A 21794-nucleotide genomic window follows, 5' to 3' on the forward strand; every position below is an offset into this window, starting at 1 on the left:
TTTCGACAACGCATAATAGAAATACACACTGTTGATTACTCGCCGAAAGGATACATGTACTATCAGTGAATTAAGTTCCGCTGTAGTGCATTTTCCTTCACTTGAATACAAATTGTTCGCTACTACTTTCAGTGACGGCCAAATTCACAATGATGTGGGGAACAAAAACGAATTGTAATGCTTGCTTTAATTTACTACTCCAAGTGGTACAGGAAACACCATAGTGGTTAGATTTAACGCGCCAAAAGGTCGATAGTCATTTATGGGTGTGCCATGTCCCAGGGTAAATATTTTAACCTTTGGATCAATGTTATAATAGGGAAACATTTTTTTTCCGCATGGGATAAAGTTCACGTTCCTCTGGCGAAGGTAATGAAGTTAGTGAATTAAAAGTATGCGACTCCTGCCTATTTCCTGGTATTCAAATAATGTCACATGACCGTCAGCAGTATTTTTTTAATAAAAGTTTTTTATTGACATACTGCACATCGTTACCATAAACTGTGTCAATAAAGATTCAACCAATAGTGTAGCCCAGGGCTCTAAGCCCTTCCTTATAAAATGTAACGAAAGTCACAAACCACATGTGGTTTGCAAATATTACTATGACGTGGAGTCCACATTCTGACATGTTTTTGCATACTGTTAACAGTGAGAGTGCCGTCACTGGTGTCCATAATATGAATATTGCATATGCTTTCAAATCTAAATGACAGATCAGCATCATAGGAACACGTGTCTCTAGTCATCTACCTAATGCTGCAGGAGTTAAAGACAGTTCAAAGAAAGTGTGTGACAATAGTCCCATATCCATAATTGAACCTTCCACCCTCTGTCTTGCTATGTATGCCACAGTCTACAGCGCCAGGACTGCTGTCAGGCGGTCTTGTGACCACAGAAGAGCACAACGGTACATCCCACATCTCAAGAGAGACATGTCTCATTGGGGCTTTCCCCTTGGACACAGAAAAGATGTGCTTCCATTGCAGTCAGGCTACCAATAGCAGCTGCCATCATTCCACTCTTCCAACCAATAGTGTCTCAAATCAGTCCACTGACTTGGCCAGTAGTGGCTCAAATTGGGATCTAGGGGGGCATCCAGGTCTGAGTTCATAAAATGTCAGTTGTGTTCCTGGAACAAAATGCTCATGTTCTGTTCATACCCTGTAAGGGGATTTTGGAAAGGAGGATTGCACTCCATTGCTGGTGTGTCCTGGCAGGACAGAGAGAAGCCCACCACCGAGGATAAATAAAGAGCAGGGACATTAATGTTGTCAGTGGCTGAGTTTGTCCATCACTTGCAGAACGTCATCCAGGATAGAGGGGCCTAGGTCCAGGCTGAGGGAGAAGGGGCAGTCGTCCTCAGCTCCTTCGGTCTCGTGGTGGCTCTGGGGGTCCTGGGCAAGGCCTGTGTCCCCACTGGAGGTGACGCTGGGGAGTGTCTCCACTGCAAGCCGCTCGTCTGCCTCCACGCTGTCCAGCAGAGGCATGGAGTGGCACTTCTTGTGCCTTTGGTTAACGTGGTGTCCCACGTCCTGGCCCGGGACATCTACGGCATCGGGGATGAGGCGGGGGGGTTTCGGGGGCGGGGGGGTTCCGCCGGGCCGGAGGTCCTGCTCGCTGAACGAGGCCCGCGGGGGCAAGCTGTTGCCCCTCTTGAGGAAGGAGAGATCCCCAAAAGCATCACCGTGGGCATCAAGCCCGATGTGGGACAGGTGGCGGAAGTCACCCAGTGGTAGGCTGATCATGTTGACGGACAGTGGCTCCCTGCGCTTCTGTTTCCGCGGCCAGCGTGCGGTGGCCGACTTCAGGTACAGTGACGATTTCAGTGGCATCTTGGGAGACTTGGCTAAAGCTGGCGATCACTTTGTGCACATGTGAGATCACAACCTAGAGGCCACGTTCCATTTTACTGTGGACAATCAGGCCCTGCACAAAAGAAGCACAAAGAAAAAGTCAACTGAAAGTCCTCACCTGTTAGTTTCAGTATACAGAAGTGTGGAATTGTGCCTGATGTACCTCAGCTTGTAACCTGTCAGCTGCAGGTTTGAAGGTGTCCCGAGTGAACTGTTACGTGGCTCCCTAGCTTTGCTTTTTGTACTTAGGCCTATGTACAGTATATGGCTTAGAGAACTGTGGTGCACATTGTGCGTTAATGCATAACCAGGTGGTTTATCTGCCTTTTATGTGAGGGTGATTATGTCTATCGTGGAGCTGATAAAAGCACTTTCTTTTGTTCTTTCGCTTGTGGCGGTCCTTTTATTGGCCTCCTCTCCCTCAGTTCCCATCAGAAGTGAAAAATCAGTCGACATCAAATATGATGTTGCAATCAGGGCTTGTTCTGACTGGTATTGCTACACTCCTCAGTTAGTGGGTGTTGGATATCTTTTAATATTTGAATATAGTATTGCTTGCTTGCTTTGCAGAAGTATTGAAGAAGGGGAATTCCTCACACAATTTTTTGACCTTTGAACTACCCCACCACCAAGACTGTCATAACATAGTTGGACTCTTGCAGTTATTGCATGAAAAATAACATGGTGACTTTGTGGATGTTTTTTTTTTTTGTTTATTTTTTTTAAAAAACGAGTCTGAGGAGACCGTGTTTTGTAGATTAGCTGAAGATATGTATAATTGCCGCAGTGTGATCTCTTCACTGAGATATGATTTAAGTGAACTGTATACACTCTAAATACTTCAGAGTCTGTAAGCAGTTGACTTAACCATGCACTGCTGCTAAATGGTAAACATCTCATCTGTAACCAAGGCAACATTAGCTGTGTTGTTTTCTTATGTGACATAAAAGGTTTCATCATTGTATTAAACGATAGATAGATAGAAATGATACATAGCTATCTATGGATATACTGTAAATAATACATAGCTTGTTACACCTGTCATTTCAATTGGATTACATGCTTTTACATTGTTTTGCTTTTTAACGGGTTGATCTTCCTTATAGAAGACCAATATTTGTGATCTGCCATATTCTCCCATAGAAACCCACAATGCAAAGCCCATTTGTCTGGACCGGAGAGGTGCTTTTGCCTCTCTCAGAGCTGAAATACTGCAGACAGGTGAGAGTGGAGTGCAACATTCCTTTCTGAGGCGTAAAAGAAGTGTTACACTTATTTCAACTATGGAGACAATGTTTTCGGAAATACCGCCCCCGGGTCTCTCGAAGGCTGCAATGAAGAACTTGTTTTTCGATTCTAAGTTTTCAACTAGTAGCACTTTTCTGGTTTTATGATTTAAGGAGATGGTTAAGTAATGTGTACATGCAAAAACATAGGTAGGGATTACATCTTCTTACGTCTGGTTTCTTCAGAACTGTTTCAATTACATGTGATTGGTTTATTCAAGCTTTACAGAATTAAAGGGCTTACCTGTTAAAGTGTGTCCTTCCCTGTCAGATGGCGAGACTTGCACTGTCACCAGTGAGTCTGTAAGGAAGCCAGAGAATCCAACAGGCAGTCACAGCACTGATCCTGAGTAGTAGTTGGTCTGGAGCTGGTCCAGCTGCAGGTGAATAGAGAATCAGGGGTAGAGTAGAGTAGAGAGTAGAGAATCAGAACACACTGAGCAAGCTCCGTAACTGAGGGACACAAGGGGAGTGCTCAGCGGGGTGGGATCACAGATCTTTCTGTCATCTTGATGGTTCCTCATAATTACCAAGCCTCCTGTATTAGCCAGTCCAGGCAGTGTAAAGTTTAGTGGATCAACACTGTATTGATTCACATATTAAAAAGCAATCCCATTAACTCACCTTAGTCACAGATTGTTTGCGTAAAGTGATAAAGCTCTGTGTCCTCTGCTGGGTCTAATTGTGTGACATGTCCTTAGCCTTTGTGTCCCAGGTCAGCAGCCCTATATCCCATATCCCACACTTCAAAATCAGCATACAGTGATACTGTCCTGCTCCACACTAGTCCCCTCTGTCTGTGACCGTGTGACTTAGATGCAGGCAGGCACGGCAAGATGTGGTCGCTCGAGACCAAGCTGCCTTCTCTTCACAGAGGAGGGAGGGGGTGGGCACAGCCCATACGGCGTGGTGACACCCAGCTCACAGCTCAGCTCAGCGAGAGTGGAGTGGAGAGGAGGAGAGGGGAGGGAGTCTCTGATTCCCTTCCTCAGCATTTCACAACCAGCCACGTGGGCCCACAAGCCATTACAAGTGTGGAGCAGCGAAGAGCATTCCTTCTTCTGGAGCAACGGGGTGTCTTTGTTTGTTGCCTGGGGACAGAATGGGGAGGGGGGTTTATGTGCAGGACGTCTGGTTATCTTCATAACGACTTGACCCAGTTTTCCTGTTCTCAGCCGGTTTTCCCGGAACCTGCTCATCTATGAGTAGGGTGATTAGGGCTGAGACAAAGCTGGGGGGGGGGGGGGGGCGGTCCGGCACGCATTTTGCATGACAAGGGTCCCCTTGCTGTGGGGCAGGCTGACACGCCTCTCCTCAGGTCAGCAGGTCTCTTCCTCTTTATTTACAGGCGCCACTTCCTGCTTTTTTACTGAGGAGGCGTTGACAATCCAAGACACCCCTAAATCCTCCTGCACATAGGAGGGCTTGTAATTTTCAGAGAAATGTGTCCCCATATTTGTAGTGAAGAGTAGTCAGTAGTGTAGTGAACATTTAGTGAAGGTTTACATGCACTGCAGATTTGGAATGTAACTGCTCAACATTGTTATGCAGACGATGTTATGTCTCATGTGGCTTTTTGTCTGCCTTTAATGATGAGTCTTTTGTTTGTAAAATAAACCACTGCTGAGATTGTTATGGCCAGGGTTCCTGAAATGCTGTATAACGAACATTTGCATTTAGCCACTGTTTAGCATTCTAGTGGCCATGTATCACACCGCACACTTACTGATCAATAGCGAGAAGCTTCTCAAATATGTTTCCTGAGAACTATCTGTACACTGATCTGTTTTGCATGGAATGGCATTCATCTCAGAAACTACAGGCACGCGGCATGCAGGTGAAATTATGTGTGGTAAGAGTGCTGATAACAGTGGGTGCTTCCCGTCAGCCTCACCTGTCGCCTTCCACCCTTACAGCGAATGAGGAGTGGCGCTCTCAGAATGAGGCTTCCTGAAGCTGTCATCGCTGCAGAATCCAATGCAGGATCATAAAGTATGTTTGCTTAGCAGATGCTTTGTCCAAGGCAACCTACATGTCTTAAGGATGGGTGGTCCAGTTCAAGCTAAGTACCTTGCTCAAGGGTTCAACAGCTGTGCCCCACCTCGAACTCACAACCTGTGGGTTACTTATGAGCCCTGCTTTTTAACCAATATACCACACTAATGCATCACTTCCTGGTAGAGTATTCCAGTCCTTTATGAGTGTCTTTTTACCAGGACAGGGACATGGGGTATGTGTTTCTGCTGTCTCCCTTCCTGACTAGTCAAACCCACAGATTGTCCCCAGAATAAGGGTGGCTTAGAGGAGGTCAGTGGTCTGAAGTTATCTCAGGCCTGGTTAGAATAACTTCCAACTGCCTGCAACACCCTGATGGCTCAGTCTGTGAGCCCCTGCCTAAGGACTCATGCAAGAAAGGACATTTCCTCATGTCTTTGCTTTCTGTGCTTTTAATTTCATAATTATTGTGTGTGTTTATTAGGGATGTAAAGATACCAAAAACTCACGGTACAATAATGCCACGATAAAAAGTCTATGATACGATATTTATCACGATATTAAAAAATGACCTTTATTAAATAATAAATCAGCATTTTTATTTGTATAATATTTGTTTTTCCTTTTAACTTAAGGTGCTTCTGCTTTCCTTCTTTAATAAAATAAAATAAAAGTAGCCAGCCATGACCTAAGCATGTGCAAAAATTGGCATGAATTGTCTTTGTCAATGAATGATTGAGCTTATGTACAATACAGTGGCGGCTCCTGCCAAATCTCTCAGGGGGGGTGCAATTGTTGCGATGATGGCTAATGTGACCCGTTCAATGGGTACATTAACAGCTAGCTAACTAGACATTGTCACATTGCATTGAGCAAATTAGTCAGCTAGCTAACTTGACATTGTCAAATTGCAAACAAAGTGTTAGCTACTTCGCAGCCTGCTAGCTACGTTTTCCGCTCATACCAGCTCTGCAAAAATCCCCCCTTTGTAGATACTTGCTTGATGTTTAAATTTGGTCTGGGTGGTCCTAATTCTTTATTTGCCAATTTATCCTGATTACTACGATGACTGAACGGTATTTCTCTTAATGACACGATCGAGTTGCACTGATTTGAGGTAACAATAGCCATGAGGACCTTGAATGTGACAAGATCACTGGCTGCCCCGGCGATCCCTTCACCAGGTTATGTATGACAAAAGCACCTTTGTGTAAGCCCACCCAGAACCCATACAGATTGCATTGCAGTGCCTGCAGTTTGAAAAAAATTGCCTTAACATCAGAGCAATCTGGGCGATTTTCAACCAGACTGAAATCGCTCAAAAGGAGTGGTACTCCACGGAACACGACTTGACACTGATTGGACTATGATATTCAGAGGCAGGAAAAACTGTCTAGAAAAGTCACAGCTAGCATAACACCGTGGTAGAATGTGATAGAAAAATTCCCTCCCTTTCCCCCTTTGGTGGTGCATCACCCGACTGCCCTAAGGAACAAACTGCCCCTGGTACAATTGCAAAACAAAAACAATACAATTTTCGACAAGGAGAGATAGTAGAACGCAGCTATACTAGCGAAATAACCATGTAATATCCTGGTAGATTTTGTCACAATCCCACAACAGTATCGAGACATTTCACGATATCGCGAAATTCGATATATCGTTACATCCCTAGTGTTTATACTAAATGTCCTCGTAAATGGTAAAGGTCAAAGCACCTGTTGTCTGTGAGATGACGAATAATCGTTTGATGTGTGTTAAAGCATCTTTTCAAATTGAAAGTCACTGCCCCTCATTATTACGTGTGGCAGCCTCAGAAATTGCAGACCCTCACTCCTTTGATTCATCCATCATCCTCCAGTGGCTCCAAGTTTTTACTGCATCCCATTGATACAGACAAATAGACGGACAAAACAAGTCAAACACAGTGTCCATGGGTCCAGAGTGACAAGCACAGAAAGCACACCTCAAAGCCTATAGGGGGCGCTGTTGTGGCCTACGTCATTGGTGCCGCTGGTTTCACTGGTCTTCCAAGCCTGGTTTTCTGCACCACATATGAAAGAAACAGCATCAGTATGTCTGTGCAGGTTGAGTCCTTCACTATTCCATTACTGGCAGGTTTTGTTCTAATGGATTGCCTGCCCTAACCATGTAGAGCAGTAAGTAAGCCCCATTTAGAGGTAACAAAAACAAGCCAGGAATTTGCAAATAAGCTTTCTTATATACTTTTGTAGATACTTCCTTTGGCTGTGATTAACTCTACAAGTTGACAAGTAAAACCGAAAGTAAGAGGTGTTAAAGTCCTTTCAGTCTGGGCTAGAGTTTGGAGAGTTGAGACCTCTAATGCTGCCTGAGGCGATGTTGGTGTGCACCACTGCCAAGTCAAAAGGCACCTATAGGGGTTCTCTGATTAGGTAAAACCAAGAGAAAGGGGTTGGTTCTATAACTATAAAGATATACTTATATCTTCTACACTCTAAGTAGACTTCTACAACTCTGCCTGAGTCTCCTGATCAGTTGGCGCTGAGCAGGAACAACCAACAATTCCCTTGGGATAGTTTTCAAATCCTTAATTTTTCCAGAAGGTCTTGTGGTTTCTAAGCAGGTGTATCATTTGGTGAAAGCGTAAGCGATTGGGGGTTGAAACCCCCCTTCACGGCATGCTCTAGACCCTCTCACTATTGGCATGAGTCCAACAGAAACCTGCCCGTCCGACACATGGCTGGAATGCTTCCACGCATCGATGGCATTGCATAATGCATGCTGACAAACAGAAAAATGCAAAAACGCTGAAAGGAAGAGACAAAATGTCCAATGCCATACTCCAGGCCCCAGGAGCCGTATCTCATAAATCTTCTGCTTCTGCGGGTTTGGAGTGTGAAATATTTGATTAATTCGAAGTCCTGCGTACATATAGCCTGTTACGAAACTTTCTGGTGCTGTCATTTGTGTTTGCTTTGAGCCTGTGAAGCCCTTTGTCATTGTTTGACTTTGCACCTGTAACCTTCGGCATCAGTGCTAGTCCATCCATTAGCATTAGGGTATTTATTAACAACAACCAAATTCCTTCTCTACCAGTACCTTTGTAATAAATGGATTTTCCAGTTAGTTGATAGAAGAGCTGATTTTGCTGTCTGGCTATTCGGTTAATTTAGCCTTTTTGGGTACCTCTTGATAGTTATACACCTGCCACTATTCCTACGAAAAGTGTTTTATGGTTGGTTGGTCAATTTTGGAATTTTATATGAACACGATAAGGAGGAACACATTCTGAATCCGAGAGTCTGTAGAATTGAGCAATATGCCAAACTTCTTCAGTATTGCGTCTGAAAGGAGAACTCCAAAAAATGTTTCAAAATGTATGTCGTTCCTTATTTAAAATCTTACTTCCACCTTCTTTCTAGTCTCGATCTAAACTGTCAGGTCAGGAACTGAAATAAATTGCTAGATATCTGTCACCTGGAGATGATATTGCATGGATTCACTGCCCTGTTCATCCAACTTTTCATTCCACTTTATTGTATACACTCTGAATTAATGCTTTGTATATTGCTCTGCTAAAGGAGCAAAAAGTAACAGTAAACGAAATTATGAATTTTGGTTGTGTCAAATTTTATTCCAAAATTGATATTATGAATGTATTTTATTCCTTATTCCAAACTTCTCATCACATCAAGCGTTGCTTTCTTATTTACAGTAAATGTTTTATAGAGAATATTTTCAGAAGCGCTTCAGTCAATGTGTATTACAGGGTATCCTGCCTGGAACTTAATTTTGTAACTTTCTAGTCACAAGTTTAGTTTACTCATGACTTGGCAGTATGCTGTAGTGGTGAGCACGGCTTACAATATTGTGTGTGTGTGTGTGTATCCCAAACATAATCAAATTTGGGTTTGTCAGTATTACCTGTAAACAAGGGTGTGCACCAGGACTGTCTGAAGTTTGGTCTGTGGTAATCTTGTTTGTTTTTGTATTTCCAGTAATTGTCAAAAAGAACCGTGTTGAATGAGCCAAAAAGAGTCGTGAAATTAATGTGCTTTTGCAAGAGAATTTCCCATTTTGCATCGAATGGCTGGTTTGGTGATCTGAGCTGGTTAAATCTTCACCTGTCTAAAATGTGCCATGTCGTTGTCTGTGCATTGAAATGCTGGAAAGGTCTAGATATAAAGGTCTCCTAGCCTTGAACTGTTTGTGATTAATAAATTAATTGTCGAGCATGTTGTAATGTAAATACTCTGAGTGGGTCTGTGTTCCAGCTAATGTTTGCTCAACAGTCTGTTGATAAGGAACCTTACACACGGAGGTGCTCCAGGGAAGAAAACACTTCTCCCAGACCATACAACAACTGAAATTCATTGTGCTCACAACATCTCTTTCCTTCAAAGCTGCATTTATAATGAAAAAACATTTTATTGTTTCAAGTCCATGGAACACATACCAGTCCAGCATTTCTGCAAGGCATTTTCTAAGGACTTGCTGGCATCTGAAGCTCAGTTATTGGTTTGCAGGTTGGTGAATACGATCCTGCAGACTTGGCTGGCGGTTTACACGTGACTGTTCATTTTTAACGTAAAATTTACACAAATGTTGTGAAATGTGTGCGTGTTCTGGGATGTCAAATGGAAAAAAAATGTGAACCTGTACCTGGAGATTGATGAGATCACTGCTTAGGAGCAGCATTCATGTGATGTTCACTTTGAGAAATATCTTGCAGCTGGGTGCCTGAAGTGTATTTGTTACTTATGAAATGAGGTGATGACAGAGGAATGTTAACCCTGTAAGAAATATGCATAGCACTGACTGTACTCACAGGATACATTCATGATGCAAACATAAAGCACAGCATTGTTGCATAATAATGAATGCAAGTGGTATTTATTGCAAGTCTGACAGATCTTGATCAGGACATTTCATTTATTTCAGCAGGAGGGCAGGCTGAGAACCCAGTTCACTTTCATAGCAACGACCTGTGGAAATAAATCATAAATGACGGCAGGCTAGGGCCTCTGATGAATGTTTCATCTGAAGAATGGTATCCACAGTGCTGTGGCACTGGATTTATTGTGATTGGAGTACCCCCTGCTGGCCCAACAATGTCAACTCCACCATGCTGATAAACAGCATGTTTCTTTCATTCTTTTCAGTTTTTTACCTTTAATTCCCACCATTCTGGAACATGGTGCAGTTGGTCTTCCTATTCTCTATGCATTTGCCATTTTAATTTGCTTAGTTCTCTGTTCTTGAATGCGGGACATGCATCTCTAACATCAGCTGAAAGGTAAAGATGTTTCTGGAGAAAAATCTAATTCAGCTCTTCCAGCATTGCTGCCAAGTACTCCTGAGCCCAGCCTGGACCCTTATTTCAACAGTTAATGTGAATACACAGAAAACAAGTGCATTGTTACAGGCACCTTAATGAATTTATGTAATTATTATGGAAAACAAGCATGCAAACAAACCAAGTCATTTTTGGCAAGCTTTAAAATCAGGAATGTCTGACCTCTTCCTACACTCCCTCCCACCCTAGGCTGCAGTTCTGTGGTTGATCCTGGGAGCTCCAATCTCTTGTGTTAGGGGTGTAGACCAGTTTTTGGTGGCAGAACCTATCTAGCATTAGTTTTCACATTTGGCTGAAATAAAGTATGGGGTTTGGATTAGGGGTTGGTAAACTGATGTTGAATCAGTTACTGGGGGCTGAAAGCATCCACAGTCACTGTAAAGAGGGAAAGCTGGCAGCCTCCTTGTACAGGCACCACACCATTATGGTATTAGCCATTACGCTCGTGCTCAGCATCCGGTAACCACACAGCTCCAGCTTGTCCAGGACCTCCCGGGGTCGGTTTTCCACAAAGTACACACGCTGGCTGTGAGACACAACACCACCCTATCAATATGGTGTAAACAAGGGCAAACACTTTACATTCAGCATCTGTTTGTCTACATTCGATTGTCGCAACTTCATTTGCTGCATACCATACTTTTGACCAGGGTTAGATCAGTTCTGTATTGAATTGTGAATTGCTGATAAATTTCTGGAAGAATTTCTAGACTTAATTCAACAATATCCCAATGCCTAATTTATTTCATTTATCACAATAAGTAATGTTTACTTTGATTATCAATGGCATATTGTTACAAGGACTATATTCGAAATATGACTGAAGCATTTCATTTTAAAACACACACTTAAGATTTTTAAGACCCACAGTTGTTTGCTAATATTTAACGATAGGATTGTATATAGCTGAAATTTCAAATTTGTCAAACATTTGGAAAAATACATTTCCCAGAATACATTGGATCAAACATTCCTGAATAAAAGACACAACTGATCCTTAATCCTGATCCAGGCCTATAAAGAGATGCTAAAAATGCTTCAGGGAAAGGGAAGCAGAGGAGGGTGGTGGTGCTGTGAGATGTTTTGGCTTGTGCTTGTTACGGTAGTTTTGATTTACCGCCTTGCTTTTTCTGACCCTGGATTGTTTGCAGAGACTTCTTCTTGGTCACCCTTTCCTTGCTTTTGAAGACTACTTGGGAGTTTCAAACAATGATTCTGGAGAATTTTTAGACAATCTCTACACAGTCAGCAAACCCAAACCATCCTCAAGTAACACCTGCCAGTCTTGATTCACACTTCAAATTGGACTGGGACATTGGGTCATGAAAGAAACAAGCAGATAAGCTCACCTGTTTCTGAAGATGACTGCCATATCAAAGAGTTCTTCAGCCCCACCAAGGAATCAGACAAAACTGTCTGCACATGTGAACACTAAATTCACCCTCCCCCTACCCACCCATGGTTGAAGCTTTAGATGCAGTTCCAACTTAAACCTACCATGCTTATCTGGGGACACTGATCCACTGGTCTACTACATACCTGCCTCATCCACTCCTTTGGAAGGAATTTTCAGTGTGAAAGAAAAGATATTTAGACCAGAAAGATGCTGTTTAAATGGCAAAGTAAGTATACAAATGATTAAATCTCTCTGTTGAGTATTTTATGATTCCATCTCATGTTTAAATTCTGCATCCTAGAAGCTTATTCAGTTTTAATTCCAATTCCAATCCAGAAATTGAACTGGAATAAATTCCAAAAGTCTGGAATTTTCCTAAAGTTTTTCATTTCACTTTCTGGGCTCCGCATACCGAGAAGGAAGTGCGCTCTCTTAATAATATGCACAGCTCCTTAATAAGTCTTTTTCTCTGTTAAAGCGAGCCTCCCACAGTTTGCGGACCGTTTGCGTCTCACTGCTTGAAGATACACTTTTTTCGTTAACTGGAGGTACCTAATGATTAGATTACTCATTTGTCTGCTTTTGTCTACTGTCATGAATCACACTGTGAATGGTGAGAATGCACTGTGCTCTGGAACACTCACAGAAACCCTACGCCGATTAAGACACGCCCACTCCTGGAAAACTCTACCCAGACTCCACCTATACACTCCCACCCTGAAAAAGAAACCTGAATATAACAATTATCGAGCTGGTCTTTCACACTCTCTTTTTCGGCCTCTTAACATAGCCAAAAAAGATTGGCTAATCGGCTCTAAAAATATAAAATCTACGGAACATGTTCTTGTGAGGCAAATGTGTCAGTAGGCTATAAGCTACGCATTTACTTGAAAACAGTAATAAATACAGACAAAAACCAGCAGCATCACATATAAAATGGAAAAGTCTTTTCCATTTTTCCTGGATGTCAGTTATTTAGAGTCCTATTCATGAAGGTATAATTATGAATACCAGTAGGCTAAGGTCCACTCACTTGTTTCCCCGGACATATCCTAGTTTTGCTCCAAGCGCTTGCATTAAATCTCTATCGGATGTTGTGTCTCCCACTGTTGTAGGTCCAGTTTCCTGAAACAGTACGTACGTACACACACAGACGATTCAGCAAAATACAGAAATGAACTTGAACGTCTCTTCGGCTGTTTCTAGTCTTGAAAAACGAAAGTATTGCATGTTACAACGAAAGTCGTCCGAAACATTTTGCGGCCTACATATAAACTTAACACATACATTTTATATAAATAGTGTCAAGCTATTGACAAGACGAATAAACAACCTCAACTTCAGAAACAAGGCTACCCTTGCGAACGTGTAGTCTATTTTAAATTTTATTTTAGAAAGCGTTCTGATTGAATTCTGCAAAGTGTGCTTCTTGCGCGCATCTACGCTAGTTCTCACAATAAAATGAAATACTAACCAGGGGAAGCTCAGAGCTGACAAAAATATAAGGCATGACTAGCTTGCACGTTATCGTCTCCCGGAAGAAACTGTCAAGTGGAAACCGCTATTGTCAAACGTGTCGCTGTCTTGTCTTCGCCAGCACTTTCCTCAGATGCTCGGTTTCGGAACGGCAACACTGTAAACCCATCACAATAGACAAATCAGGGTATACAAATGTTTTTTTTTTTTTTTTTGCATCGTCATCAGACATATAACGCAGTACCTCACTGCACCGTCATTTTAAATTAATGCGTTAACAACCTCAAAAACAATCATACAGACGACACATAAAACATCAAGTTGACTTGACAAAATAAAATTCCAGTTATGCATTTAAGCACTATACATAAAAACAGGGGTAATCACTCTGTTGGATTTAAAAAATAAAAACATCAAGTAACTTCTGTGCCTTTTTTGCTTTTAATTGTTTTAAACCATTCAATCACTACAATATATGTTCCCCTGTTTCAACCGAAACTAATTGGAATTAGGCTAAGGTTTCATTTTATGGATGTGGTACATAGCCGGTAACGGCAACAAATCAGTAATACACACAATTTTTGTCTTATTACCATCATAGTAATAAAGCAGTATAGCCTATGTCAGACACCCTCAAATCATCTATAGTGTTGTGTCTAAGCAATACTCAAACTCATTTCTCAGTTCACCTGCTTAATTCAGCTGCGTAGTTCCATTTTTCGTAATTTCCTTCTCTCCCATTCCTGCTCCACTCTCCTGCCCTCTCGTGACATCACTACGCAACTGCATGCGAAACCTCACATAACGCAATATTCAGATAATCTAGTGAGCATTTAGCTGGAAGAGCTCATCCGTTCATCCATTGTCTTGAACGAAAGCCCTTTTATTCTGGTAACATTGTACAAGTTAAATTTTACTATTTAAGTTTCAAAACATTGCGTTCCAATAAAATCTTGGTGGTGGGATGGTGATTCCACAAGACAAGATTTTTCTTTTTATTAATTTTCTATTGATTGTCATTTATAATTTATCTAATCCAATATTTTAAATGCAGAAGGTCAAAATTCAAACTACTGTTATTTAGTATTACAACTAATGTTTAAGTAATGTGGCTTATTAATGTAAAAAAAACATTACAAGGTATCTTGCAGAGTTGTTTTTATTGAAATTTGTTGGAAGAGATAATGTTTGAGAAATAGACTGGATGGGACAGCAAAACACAGCTATATAAGGATATACCTCTAAGTAACCAAGAGTTATGTTTTCTTTGTTTTCTCTAAAATTGGATCAACGTTTAAAGTGTATCTTTGAGTTTTATCCTTACAAATTTTTCACCTAAAAAAAGGGGAACAACATTTTTGATTGGGATATCCAATGTCCCAATGTCCTGTGTAGCCATATTTATTAATGGCAAACAACTTCAGTATATCTGAGTTTTCTTTCAGAAACTCATAGGTATCATCAGCTAGCTGGCTAGTTTTCAGCTCTCTATCAAAAAGCATACTCCCCTGACATAAATCCCTACTGATATGAAATACTGAACTCTGCATGGCCAACAAAAACAGAGAAATAGGAAACCCCTGCTGTACTCCCCTTCCAAGGAAAACCCTTAGGGAGGTTACATTTGCTTATTTAATAGGACTGTTACAGCCATTAAACAATGTATGGTATAAGACAAAAGTACTCTTAAGATACAGACAAAATGAAAGGTACATGCATGTACTTCAATTGAGAACTACTCTCAAGCCTCTTCCACTAACCCATATCCCCTCTTGACTGTTCACTTATTCTCAAACTCTCCCTGTTATTGAACATGTACATTTTACGTTGCTCTAACATCCCAGGGTTCTGCATTTGTATGAGACCTCAGTTTATGAATTCTAAGTTCATAGACTGGATATGTCACTTATTTGAAGCATGTAAACTCAGCTCTTTTACAGCAGTGACCTGGGGGAACAAGGTGGGTAGGGAACGTAAAACATTTTGATGCCAGTCAATTGTAGGAAGACTACAGTTACCACTCCAACTCTTTCTAAAAGTACCATGGAATCTTTAATAACCATGGGAGTCAGGGCCTCTCTTTAACATCTCATCTGAAAAATGGCACCTATGCCACAGGGTATTGGGGTTATGACGTCTGGAGTGTCTCCTGCTGGCCACTGTTCTAGGTTACTGCTGATATATATACTTTGATCTCCCAAACCATACCTGCCCGCTAGTGGCACATTAACACCTGACAATTAACACCTGGGACATGGTATGTTTGAAAATCTGTTTTTGTCTCTCTGTGGCATCACATTTACGAACATTTTTCCAACAGGCAGTACAGTACAGTTAGGTTCGTTACGTAACGGTTTGGTACAGTAAACCCTGGTGCGGCTTGTGTCTCCACTGCCAACCGTACCCTACTTAATAGGCGGGGCGTATGCTGGATGGCGATTGCTGCGTCAGCTAGGTAAGTAGCGTGACATCATAAAAGCGCGCAAAGAACGCAACACAGCAGAGACGGCTGATGAATTTTTGTGTTTATTAGGGCTGTCAACGTTGACGCGTTAACGCTCGTTCGCGATTAATCTGGAAACTTTACTCTAAACTCTGGAAGCGTTAATGTTTTAACGCAAATTAATCATATTACCAAGTTTGACCACAACTTCCTTCCGTAATTCCAGCGCGGATATTTACCTGGTCCACCATTTGAGAGTGGACTGCTGTTGCATGCTGGGAAGGGACAGCCTGGTCTTCGGCTTGTGTGAGTCCCCTTCACTGCTGCAGGAGCAGATTCTGGAAGGCTGTGCAGTTGGTCTTTCCAATCTCTGTGCAGTCACCATTTTAGTTTTTTTATCCCTCTGTTTTTAGATATAGGACATTCTTCCCTAACCTCAGTGGGAAGGGCGTCTCAGTGGAAAAACCTATTTCAGCCCTTGCAGCATTATTTCAACAATCAAGCAGTTTATGAGAACACACAGAAAACAAGTATATGCACAAGTACTGTAATACATATTCACATTATTATGGATAAGTAAACAAACATCCAATGTTATTCTTTGCCAAGCATTAAAATCGGGAACATAGGATCACACCTGATTGGTCAGAGGAACAAACGAGTCATGATGTCTGTGGGATTGTAATATTTTATTGGAGTGGAATTTGATGGTCTTTGCAGCTGCTTTATATTGTGCCTCAACCCAGAGTCTGATCAACTACAAGCAGGCTGTGCATCTCATAACTGTAAACTACATCTGAAGAATGCATGAATTAGTTGATGTTACACAACATGTTATCTGTATTATTTAACACTGCTTTCCAGTATCATAGACCTGGCATTCTTTCTGGTTGTACAATAACAATAGGTGGGAAACAACAGGATAAATACATCAGTTCTCACCTTTGGTTTAAAAAAAAAATGGGAGGGGTTTGGATTAGGGTTAGGCAAGCTGATCCTGGATCAGTTGCTGGGGGCACACATTATGCAGAGTGGGAGGGAGTGCCAGTCACATGGTCACCTTGTGCAGGCACCATGCCAGCGTCTGACCCATCCCGGTCATGCCCACCACCCGGTAACCAATCATCTCCAGCTTGTTCAGGACCACCCGGGGTGGATCGTCCACGTGGTACTCAGAGCTGCAAGGCACAAGAGCATCTTGTCAGCAAGGTCCAATCAAATACATACGTAACCGAGGGCTGATCCATTGAGTCCCTTAAAGGTTAGTAACAAGGTCTTGAACTTGATCCAGATGGACTCAAAGAGAAATTTGTAACATTTCTTGACTGGTATTTGCCCAGGAAATACATAGTTGGGAGTGTCTTTGTGCTAACAAAAGGTTACAAGTACAGGCAGTTAATTCAACATGTTTTTGCCTGTATCTAACGCTTAAACAAATCTGAGCTTGCTGTCTCAATTAAGCTTAATTGAGTGCTTGGTTACATGACTAATTAATTATAACTTAATAAAACAGTTCGGTTTTAATGGAAAAGTTTTTTCCATTTGGTTTCTGGGCTCTGCATACTGCTTATTTATGAATTTATGTGTGGATTTTAGGCTGCTGTCTTAATTAAGTTTAATGTGCTGTTAATTGAGAAACTAACTAGTCAAGGTGAATTTGTATCACAAAGTTCTACATGGACAGAGAAAGCAACAGAATAAGTAGAAAACTTCACTGGTATCTTTCTGATAGTACTGACACCCTTCCACATTTTTTTTAAATTTGGAATACCCAGTGCTTTTCCCATTTTTCTCCCAATTATGTCCTTAGACCCTGTTCCTCTTGCTGCAGCCACAACTGTCAATACATGAGAGTGTGGACAGACACGTGATCTCCTCCGAAATATGCAATGTCAGCCACTGATTCTTTACATACTGCAGTGCCCATGATAAGCTTGTTCAGACCTGGACCAGTGGAGGACATTTCATACACAGTTGCATGAAGGGAGAACCGCAGGTGCCCAATTGACCAGCAGGGGCTGCTGATGGGCAATGAACCCTCTCCTACCTGCCCTCCCCTATATCCCTCAGTGGACAAAGCCAATTTGTTCCTCTGCTATGGACTCCTGGGCATCAACAGCTGACGACACGGCTGGGATTGAATCTGGGCCACAGTGCTCAGGGGGGTGACCGTTTGAGCCACTCCCTCCACATTTTGGAAGGGTTAAAAGCAGATACCGACAAAGTGATGTGAACCCCATTCACTTAATGCCTTAATCAAACCAAGCCCTCTGCCACATTCATTAGCAGTGTCTTACTGTTCCCAGTGTGCTACAGCCCGTCTGTCTTTTATCTTTGGTATGTTGGCTTCCATCTTTCCAACAAAAACTTAGACCAGCTCAAATGGTTTCCATTCTGTTTAACAAATGCCCTCTTGTGCCCCCTGAGACCTCCAAAGAGCTGTTGGCGGTCGTCCCATATTTCTACTATCCAATCACTCATATATGCACTTATTTACATAGAGATGGTTGAGGTATGCCTGCTCTGAGAAAACTCTGCCCAGCCTCCACCCACCCCCACTGAGAAATTCACACAACTTCATTTTCAGATTGACTTTCTTTTCCAGGCTCTTCGTATTGCTAAAAGACTTGGCTCTTTCTATTTCTGTGTTAGTACAAGCTATAAAAACAGGTAAAACAAGGACTTAACCAGTGTACACCAAGGAGTAAAAGACACCTCAAAGCCTCCTATCATTTATGTCATTTTGTCTTCCCATCTTGGAGGTGTGGCCGATCAACCTATTAATCAAATACAGTTAAATGCCTGGCTGGACACACTTTCCCATGAACACAAAAACTTGACATGTGAAAAACTTATTACAAGATTTGAAAAAGTGAAACATCAGAACACAAGTTCATACTAAGTACAAATATTGACAGCATTATTTAAGCATGCCATCATCACAGTTAAAACATTTTTGAAAAAATCATTGCTTTACAGAAAGATAGACAAGGCAAAGAACATGGTCGAAAATGCCCCCCAATATGTTGTTTTCAGCTCAGCGGCTATCACCCAATAGGATGCATGTAGGTGTAGAAATGATGTTTTCACTTAATCAACTCCACTATTCTGTTGTGTGTTGTCTGTTCCATGTGTAACATTCCCATTAATGCCAATAATTTCCACTCACAAGTTGTTGCCCAGCATAGTCGTCTTTCTAGCTCCAAGGTAGTTCATTACATCTGGATCAGAATATTCGTCTCCCACTATCGTAGGTCCGGTCTCCTGAAAAAGAAAACATATTGTACCGCTGGCCTGAATGTCTCTTTTTATTATCCTCCCTCTTGGATAAAGAAAGAAGAATTGCTGAGGTTCACATTACACCTCTGACGTCTCCTACATTTGCAGACAACATATTACCATAATTTTTATATAAAGCTTCCGGTGGTAGGCAACATACATACAAGATTAAGTTCAGACACAACGTGAACGTTAGTCTTACAGAATGTAAACTGCACAAATAATTGTTTCCAGATGATCTGACAGTCCCCAATATATCATTCCGTCACACAGCAAATGCAGCCAGCGACAACGTTCAATACAAAACTACAGAAACTGTTTTGTCCGAAGCCGAAGCTTTCTTTTCACAAAACAGCGGAACGTGTTACTTCAATGGATCATTGGAAAGCGTAGTCAATACAACACTGAACATGCGCTTTAGAAAAAATATCCTTCGCACCAAAGTCTCTTGGTGGAATGTGCAAGTCCCGAACCCATCTAGCTGTCAGGAAAAACGCTGAAATACGTACCAGACGTATCTGAGTGCTGATAAGAATGTAAGGCATGACTGGCTGGCGCGGATCTTTACAGTTTGTTCCCCCGAGGAAAACTATTTAGTATGTATCCCTAGTGACAAACGTGTCGCTGTCCTTTCTTCTCTCGCTCTTTGCTCAGCTCTTCGGGGTAGAATGATAACACCCATCTCAATAGACCAATCAGAGACACCGGCTGCTTGGGCTTTCCAAGCGCTCAGGGGAAACCCTTTGCCCGTAAACATCCATAAGGAATAATATGAAGAATAATATGAATAATATGACCGTGAGATGAGGTGTGTGTCAAAGCAGGGAGGAGAGAAATCGGACGAATAATAGCTAAATTAGCGGGGGATTAACCTCCAGGTTTAGCCCACTGAACTCTGTCTTGAGGAGAGGAACGTCTGCTTTAATTCACAGATTAAGAAGTTTCTATCTTTTACTGTCTACCCTAACAAGTTTTTCACAGAATTGTCCATACTTATTCACATAAGGATGCTTTCCATTCGGTTTTTATTTCGGAGGAAGGTGTCTTGTGACCGTTCGGTCTGCGTATTCTGCAACCATGCGTGGTGTGACATATTATTATTTAATTTTTCCCCCTCTATTTTTTCAAAACTGTGCAGCTGGTAGGTAATATCGAAACAAATGGCAAACTAACTGCGTCCAGATCTGAAACACCTTTCCCACTATAGAGATAATGCCCGCGAGTCGTAATTTCCTGGAGGCGAGATGCGCAAAGATACTATCTTTAATATCCTCAAGGTGGACCTTGTGAGTCTGCTCAGAGAAAATGATTAAAAATATCAGACAGACGAAATGAAGCCTTTCATATGCAAAATCCGTTCTGGGCGTTGATGAAAATCTTGACGTTTGTTTGTGCTCAGAAACTGTTTGTGCTCAGAAACTGTTAGTATTGGTTTTGGACCATGCGAACATTTGAGATAACTGTGCTGTGCTGTCATTAAATCTCAGTAAATTGATATGAATGTCATCGGTTTACAATACCGAGGTTTACGTGGCATATAAGCTTAGTGTACATTTTACGAATGCGCTGTAGCTGTTCTTGCTATAAATGCACGCAGCGTATTTTGTTTTATGGAACATGCCTCGTTTTAAAACGGAGCTGACAAAGGCAGCATTTTTGGTTATATACAGAACGCATGCAATTATTTTCTGTTTAACATTTCATAATGTAATGTAACAGTTGCATAATTTATGTTAAATTCAAATGAACATTCATACAACTACCTATACTTTCAGTGACAGTTTTGTGCGTTACAATAGTGACAAATGTGCGTTACAAGGAAAAAATGCTGCACAGGGCGCACATAACTACATTGCAATGCTCTCAGTGAGAGGGAGAGCAGTCAGTTCATGCTATCAGTTCAGAAGGATACCCAGTGCTCTAACCAGACCCAAGTGAGAATAGGACTAATATAAAGCACTGTCTATGCAAGACTGCGCTTGTCGTGTGATTCCACAGAATTTTTGTTAATTTCAGCATTTAATGGGGATATGTAATGGAATTCTCCCATGGTTTGAAATAATACTCTCAATACAGCGAGGCATAATATGACAATATTTGGAATTGTATAGCGTTACTGTAAGATAAATTGCGTTGCATTTATGAGCTGATCCAAGTCCGTTATTGTGATCTCAGCTCTGTGTTTGGCACATGCATGTTCACATATAGTGGGTAATGTCCTGTTGGTACAACCTTTCATGCCACTTCAATAGATAGACTTTGTACTCAATAAATTTCAATCAATTTTTATTTGCTATAGGACATTTTTATGATCAAGATTGTCACAAAGCACTGTACATATGGCATAGTTCATTTTCCAGAAGGAAAAAAACAAAAAAACAAAAACAGAAAACCCAGGCCAGTTGGGAAAAAAATGGAAAATTATTCCCTGATCCCAGGAAAAGGCAGTTGAGAGACTCCTGCAAAATAATGGAAAAGATAACATTGGTATAATACATAAACCCATAAATTCATTAAAGCAGTTCCATGTTACAGTTAAAGAGGTGGATCAGGGCTGGCATCATGGCCTTGGGCAGGTTATGAATATGGCCCTCTTTGTACATGGTACAGCAATGGTTCAGGCACTGTGTTCGGTCAATACAGCAGGTGGTGAAGCCACAGATGCACTTGCTGCTCAGATGGGAGGAGAGAGAGAGAGAAACAGAGAGAGAAGGGGAGAGAGGGA

General features: G+C 41.7%; 2 protein-coding genes and 1 long non-coding RNA gene across 3 annotated transcripts; all 3 read right to left on the reverse strand.

Moving 5' to 3' along the window:
• Window positions 1-488: 488 nt before the first annotated feature.
• Window positions 489-3962, reverse strand: LOC118792595 (cdc42 effector protein 2-like). Its single transcript, XM_036550475.1, has 3 exons — window positions 3767-3962; window positions 3387-3519; window positions 489-1929 (listed from the first exon to the last, which is right to left on the reverse strand). Exon 3 carries the CDS (start codon window positions 1833-1835, stop codon window positions 1275-1277), a length of 561 nt encoding a protein of 186 aa, XP_036406368.1. The 5' UTR covers window positions 1836-1929; window positions 3387-3519; window positions 3767-3962; the 3' UTR covers window positions 489-1274.
• Window positions 3963-10016: 6054 nt separating this feature from the next.
• Window positions 10017-13506, reverse strand: LOC118792567. The gene is made up of 3 exons (XR_005005605.1): window positions 13346-13506; window positions 12905-12996; window positions 10017-11001 (listed from the first exon to the last, which is right to left on the reverse strand). It is a non-coding gene; the product is annotated as an uncharacterized LOC118792567 (long non-coding RNA).
• A 2963-nt stretch (window positions 13507-16469) lies between these two features.
• On the reverse strand, window positions 16470-19708 carry LOC118792658 (GTP cyclohydrolase 1 feedback regulatory protein-like). Its single transcript, XM_036550552.1, has 3 exons — window positions 19579-19708; window positions 18960-19054; window positions 16470-16968 (listed from the first exon to the last, which is right to left on the reverse strand). The coding sequence occupies exons 1-3, from the start codon at window positions 19612-19614 to the stop codon at window positions 16839-16841; spliced, it is 261 nt and encodes an 86-aa protein (XP_036406445.1). The 5' UTR covers window positions 19615-19708; the 3' UTR covers window positions 16470-16838.
• Window positions 19709-21794: the final 2086 nt, after the last annotated feature.

This window comes from Megalops cyprinoides, chromosome 17 (genome assembly GCF_013368585.1).
Source record: "Megalops cyprinoides isolate fMegCyp1 chromosome 17, fMegCyp1.pri, whole genome shotgun sequence".
Taxonomy (NCBI): domain Eukaryota; kingdom Metazoa; phylum Chordata; class Actinopteri; order Elopiformes; family Megalopidae; genus Megalops; species Megalops cyprinoides.